The 7,005-nt window shown below is 32.7% G+C and overlaps 1 protein-coding gene across 2 annotated transcripts; it reads right to left on the bottom strand.

Annotated features, from left to right (window-relative positions):
- Positions 1 to 3,713: 3,713 nt before the first annotated feature.
- On the bottom strand, positions 3,714 to 6,671 carry LOC105773459 (glycine-rich RNA-binding protein RZ1A). Of its 2 annotated transcripts, none has more exons than XM_012595401.2 (4): positions 5,388 to 6,671; positions 5,111 to 5,229; positions 4,061 to 4,590; positions 3,714 to 3,954 (listed from the first exon to the last, which is right to left on the bottom strand). In XM_012595401.2, the coding sequence occupies exons 2-3, from the start codon at positions 5,219 to 5,221 to the stop codon at positions 4,075 to 4,077; spliced, it is 627 nt and encodes a 208-aa protein (XP_012450855.1). In that variant the 5' UTR covers positions 5,222 to 5,229; positions 5,388 to 6,671; the 3' UTR covers positions 3,714 to 3,954; positions 4,061 to 4,074. The 2 variants fall into 2 exon arrangements, with proteins under 2 accessions (XP_012450855.1, XP_012450852.1); XM_012595398.2 differs by having other exon boundaries at positions 5,111 to 5,237; positions 5,388 to 6,670.
- Between the last annotated feature and the right edge of the window lie 334 nt (positions 6,672 to 7,005).

The following is a 7,005-nucleotide window of genomic DNA, read 5'->3' as shown; positions in this document are numbered from 1 at the left end:
TCTTCCTTAAATCTCGCAATGTATTCCCTCATGGTCGCAACGTCAACTTGGTACTTTGGAAATTTTAAATTTTAGTCTCTCAATCAATATAAACTTTTCACAAGATCTTTCGTATGCTTGTATATAGCCTAGATTTGATTAAATAACACAATATAATTAAGAATTGAACATATTAACTTGTGTAAATTATTTATTTGATATGCAAATGAAGTTGTAGTTGTTTCGACAATGAATGTGATATCTCATATCTTGGATCCGGCAATCGGGTCAGGTGTGGGGTGTTATATTGCATAAATTTTGTTGATTAACAAAGGGGTTACTATAATCTGTTGAGGATTAATTCAAAGTAGTGGGTTGTTTAGTTGACCAAGTATCTCGGTAGAATTTTTGTTAGTTCCAGATTTTCAGTTTAATTGAATAAGTTGTTAGCTATTTTTGTGTTAACGTAGTTTCTTTGTAAGCCTATAAATATAGGCATTTATGTTTTGTTTTATCAATTCAGTGTTCATCAATAATAGAATAACTTTGATGCATATTGTAATTGTCTCTTTCACGTTTTCTTCTTCAACATAATCATTAACCATGGAAGCAACAGGTTTTATATTGACATAGTGGAAACTAAGCCGACCGATGCCATTAGCATCATCGATATAGATTGTGAGGTCGATTTCATTCCAGCTTTGATTACGAAGAGCCTGTAAATCCTATTTCAGTTAATTATGGTTTAAAGGAGGAAGAAACTCAAAATTCCAATTTTAAACCTTTCACGGGTTTAGCTAGAAAATTAAACAAAGAACCATGTTGCAATATTTTTGCCTAATATCAGTAGAAATAGGAAGGTTGGTGAAGCAAATTCAAAGACAAGTTCAATCTTCGAATCGAAGGTTATGAGAGAAAATAAGAAAATTGAGAATAAGCCAAAGTTTCAAGCGAGAAGGTATACATTAGGTGGGTGATCTCATCTAGAGATTTTATTCATCAAAATCTGCTTGATTTTGTTTTTGTTATTATTATTATTATTATTATTATTATTATTATTATTATTATTATTATTATTATTTCAATTCAGATCAAACTTTTTAGATTTTTTTGGGTTTAAGTTTATTTTTAATGTTTCATTCGTTTTTTTTATAAATGTTTTATTTAATAAAAACTTAAATTTAAATTAATCGGAGAAAAATTGGCAATGTTTAAAAGTTCTTCCAGTCTTTCGTTTATTTGTTGTTCTATTTGCTGCAACTTGGCAAAAAGAAACTTCACTCTATGAAACTATTAGTGGAAAGAACAAGGTAATTGAAAATCTGGGAAGAAATAAAGAGGAAAGATCAGTGGAGATTTATCCATCAAAATCATAGATTAATGTAAAATTGTTATGATAGCAAGCTAATGGAAATGTATGATACCACATTATCAGGTACATTATAGAGATTATTGTATTAATAGAATGTAAAATTATTTAAAAGCACAAGTGTTTAAGAATTTGATTATTTTTACTTTTGTTATTTGAATTTGACTTTAATGTTTAAATTTATATTCTTTTCTTTTCAAATTGGTACTTATATTTGGCTTCATTTACACAAAAGATCCTGTTCAATTTTTAATTATGTGGTTATTTTAATTGACGTTCTTAATTTTCCTAAAATATGTTAGGTTTTAAATTTATAAAAAAAAAAAAGTTCCCGATTGTCCTCTGCATAGCAATCTGTTTGGGATTCATGACTTGTTATTCAGAAGAGTCTGCAATTTGGTCTATTTTAATTTCACAACTAAATGTATTATTCAAAGGAATTGGAGGAAAATAACTTCTAAGGGATGTTATACTCCATAAAGAATTTGATGCTTTTAGCATACTAAATATGAGAATTGCTTTTACCCTAATTAAATTTCCTTTTATCATACCAAATATCAGAACTTTTAAAGCTAATCAGGTATATTATTTATGAATATATGTTTTAATAACTAACTAGTGTGATTTCACCTAAGCTTCACATTGGATTAATTAATTATTTTTAAAATAAAAATTTAAAAGTTATAATATACTCAAGGTTATTGTATTCTTCATATTGAAATTTAATCTCATACTTTAATTTTCAAGAATTTTATCTCTCTACTTTTTAAATTCATTTGTTATCACCATTATAACTCTTTTGTTAAATATAGTAACGTAACATTTTGAAAATAAAAGAAACTCAATTGATATCCATGTAACAAAACCAATGGGACCATAATAGACCTAAATTTAACAAAAATTTTAATTGTGTTAACAATCCTTAAAATTCACAACATTTTAATCCATATAAAATATTTAGACCAACAAATGACATTATAAGAATCGAGGTGTCAAAGTATGTCAAAATTGAAGTACAAAGATTCGGTTTCAAATTTGAGTGAAATATAGAGATCAAAATTGAAATTTAACCATTCTTATATAATCTCAAAAATAAAAGGACTAAAGATGAAATCTTTTAAGTAAAAGCCTTACTTTTATATAAAGCTGTATAGATGTAGATAGTAGATTCCAAGAACAGGAGTGAAAAACGAGCAAACTCAACAAACAATTGATGCACGGAGGCAGTAATTAAACTAGACAAAATAAGTAGGGCAATGAAATTATAAAAAGAAAAAAGAAAAAGAAAAAGACACTAAACAACACAAATAAGCATATCAAAATCTAAATACCACATATAAATAAATATATAAATACCCTAAAAAACCGGTTATAACTAAAAAAATATACAAACACAGACGAATATGAAAATTGTAAGGTCTAGGTCTAGCAGCAATGCAGGTAAACCAAGAAAATATTCCATCACGCACCAATAATTGGAGGACAGAAGGTCAAAAACTTAAGTAGCAGTAGGAAAAAATAACAACAAATTCAAGATCTAGGAGAGGAACCAAAGAGCAATTTCATTTCAGCAGAAAAAAATGAGGCATCAATCTCCTACACAGCCACTGGTAGACCAACCCCTCAAAAGAGTTTGGAACCATTAAGAACTTGGAAAGCACGATCAAGCTGAATGAATTACATTAACCAGTTTTTTTTCCCTGAATTTTAGCCAAAACAGATCAAGACGCGGACAAGGCAAGAATGGCAATCTGCACCCAAATAGAGCTACACAGTGTAGACTCATGAGAACCAAAAAACAGCAGTTGCTACTCATCAAAGAGCTTCTAAACAACTTGCCATGCATGTGTTTAGAGGAAATGGAACTCTTCCATCAATGTCCCATGACGAACATGAGGTGTGATTATCTTTCAGTTAGTATGGTAATCCCTTGTATCCAAAAAAACTCCCAATTTTAAGGTGTTTATAAAACCGAGTCCAATTAGCAACAAAGAAACCCAATCAAGTATCCATAAAGGCCAGAAATAGCCAAGCATCCCTGCCAAAATGTCAACAATATTAATACCACACAAACTATTAATTAAAGAACTAGGACAGAGCAAAGCAATACATAAGAAGAATAAATTACCCGATTGACTCCTGTTTATTTAGTAAGATACTGCAAACAGGGCAGCCAAAACTTGGAATTTACTTCTAAAGAAAGATTCTACTCCTCAAGTGAGAATAAGCAAAACCTGAATGGTGGATCCCTCCCCATCATTCTTCCGTATGCAAATATCAAACCATCTTCCGTAAATTCAAAAATGTCATGAGATGTTGGATGGAAATGAAGGCAATGGCTGTCGACAATGCATGTCACAATAAATGGAGCATTCAGAGAGCATAAGACCATATTTGAAAGTGCATGTCATGAAAGTACAAGACTCCATTGGACCAAAATATCAAACACAGCATTTTAGGAACACAGTTGTAGATCTGTGCAAGTTTCACACTTCATAGGACAGAACTATTATATTGTTCCACCCAGACAACAACAAAGAGCATATCATGCAAAAAGGGAACTTCTTGCTTCACAGAGCATAAAAGCAGCAACCCAAGTTCATCAGCTGCAATCAAAATATGCTACCATGAGTAAAATGATATTCATCAGTTTGAATTCAAGGTAGAAAAAGAAGAAATTAGCAAGAAATAAAGTGAGCAAATTATGCATACCACAATCAGTCATCTTATGAACGAGGACCTCCAGTTCCACGACGCTCATATGGTCCAGAACGATCACGATTATATCTATCACCTCCAGCTCCAGCCCCCCCACGACTACCTGCATCCCTGCTGCGCCCACCAAATCGATCTCCATTCCGGTCAGGACCATAACGACCACTGCTGCCACCACCTCCACCATAACGATCCACCCTACCACCATATTTACCCCCGTCACTAGGACACTCCCTAGCAAAGTGTCCAGGTTTACCACACTTAAAACACTCCCCACCATGTGATCCACGCCCACCATCATAGCCCCAGTTACGATCACGGTCATGATCACGTCCATGATCACGGCTACGGTCACCATCAGAATCTCTATCTGACCCTTGATGAGGCTTAGCTTTATCAACAGTTATATTCCGGCCATCCAAATCCATTCCATTCATTCCTTCAATAGCTTCCTCCATTGCTGCTTTATCGTCAAAAGAGACGAATCCAAATCCACGAGAACGGCCAGAAAACTTGTCAACAGCAACCTTAATCAAATGAAAGCTCTCAGTCACAGCTATTTGATCATTTAACTATAAAATATGGTTAGAAATGCAGGCCAAAACCAGAAAAATTAATGTCATAATGCATTCAGAAAATAATAAAGCTCCTCAACAGTTCATCAGTTACATTCCTTAAAACAAATAAGGCTATAATGATTACTAGATTTGTTTCAGAAAACTCATAATTTCATCCGAAGTACTTGAATCTTTCAGGTTTTGAATTGCGTTCACTCTAAATTGCAGAATAAATTGACACCTTAGGGTAGAAGAATAATTTTTGAGGAGGTGGGTCAGGCATTCAGAGACAAAAGGTGGTTACATGGAAGCAAAAACAAAGGCACTGACACAGCTTACAGACTAATGAAAACCAACTTTCAGTAAGAGATACAATGAAAAATTACAATTCTTTGACCAGGATCGAACTCAATGATCATACTCAGTTAAGCCAAGTATTTAGAAAATAAATAAGAGAAGGGATGTCATGAAAAGAGATTCAAATCATTACCTTAGCGTCAAGAAGATTTCCAAACTTTTCAAATGCATCTTTTAGGCCCCTATCTGTTGTTGCCCATGAAAGATTACCGATAAAACAGCGGTATTCTACGTCTTCTGACATACTGTAAGCTGAATTTCTTTCAGCAAAGGAATATCACACAAATATATCCATCAGCACATATGTGTTATATCAACTTGATATATCTTCATGGATTAAACATGCCATTACCAGATCAGTAAGGAAACATGCTCTAAAAAGATAAGAATAAAGATGGAGAACAAGGAACCCCGTGTGTTGGTCTGATGGCCAGGGTGTTCACCGCCCCAGGTGTGGCCTGGGTTTGAGTCGCGCTAGTCGCGTTGTTGTTAGGGCTTTACCCTCTTCTTGTAATTCACCCAAAAAAAAAAAGATGGAGCACAAAGAATTCAAAGTAATGGCAACAAAAAGAATAAAAATCAACTTATGACTGTTAAAACTTCTATGACCACGAGAAATCAATTTTCTTGCATTCACAATATCTTTTATTTGAAAAGATCACAACCTAAAAGATTGGAAAACTCCAAATAATAAATGCCAACACACGTTCAAAAGCAATCACTTATGAGAAATAAAAATGGCTAAAGGTATGAAATTTTGATAAAATAAAAATTAAATGAACATATGACAAAATCACTTAATTGCATACAGTTAAACAATTTCAAGTAGAAAATACTAGGCACTGCTTGGTTGTTGCTTTTACACTTCCACAAGTTTTGCTAAAACAGAAAAGCAAATAATAGTAATTGAAAAAAGAAACATATTTGATTGAAAGAAATGGCAGATGATAAAAATCCTACATATATTCAATTATGTGATGTGGGATGAAATTCACGATTGTTATTTCTGTAATTTTCAGTAGTTTTTATGTTTCTTTTGCAGTGTTAAAAACGGTGTGTTCTTGTTTAATGAAACGGTGCGTTCCATGGTAAAACCGTTTGATAGTCAGTTAATAAAATCGAGAGGGAAGGGCCTGAAGGCTCATGACAGTTTTGCACAACAAACTTTCTATTCTCCTTCTCTCAAATTTTCTATTCTTTCCCTTTCTTCTTCTTGACTGAATCTTCTTCTTTGCTCCTTAATCTTCCATTCTCAAATTGGTTCATAACATTATGATTGCTCCATATTAAAGTAAAAAAATTATGCCTTTTAACTGTTTTAGAAATTTTAGTTTCAACTTTTCAACTATGTTAGTATTTGCTTTTTAAATATTCGTGCATCTTGCTCCTGATAGTATTACGTGATTGCTAGTAGAAACAACGAACAGAAAATTGATTTGACCTACAATGCCCCAAATCTTCACCATAGATTAATTACCGAAATCAAGAAAGCCCTTCAAAGAAAAAAAAAATCCATCCTTTCTTAATCATCAATTGTGTCATCCTAACGATATTATCAACCATTTGAATGCAGTTTTGCACCATATCAAACAACCCTGAGTTAGCTAACAGTAAGCATTCAAATTCAAAATTAGTCTCAGACATTCGAGGTTTTCACAAAACCCTAAAAAGGAGTTCGCAACAAATTTGTTCATATAGCTTATCAACAATCGAAAATGATTCTAGAATGTAATAAAAAAACGGACTAAATAATAACAGATTGCATTTAAAATCATTACAAGTAAATTCAATCATGTGAAGCCAACAAACAATCGAGCAGAACTTAATCGATATCAAGACAATAAATAAAAGATTGTAGAAAAGAAACACATTTTAACTGGAAAGATTAGGGATTAAGAATAGAGAGAGAGAGAGAGAGAGAGAGAGAGAGAGAGAGAAAGAGTTAGGGCCCGTTCTTTTTCCCGTTTCAGAATCACTTTTTCACCCAAACGGCCTTTTCTCTTAAAAGGAGCAAAGAACAACATCCTT

Source organism: Gossypium raimondii, chromosome 13, assembly GCF_025698545.1.
Source record: "Gossypium raimondii isolate GPD5lz chromosome 13, ASM2569854v1, whole genome shotgun sequence".
Lineage (NCBI taxonomy): Eukaryota > Viridiplantae > Streptophyta > Magnoliopsida > Malvales > Malvaceae > Gossypium > Gossypium raimondii.
This window is presented reverse-complemented; position numbering and strand designations above follow the sequence as displayed.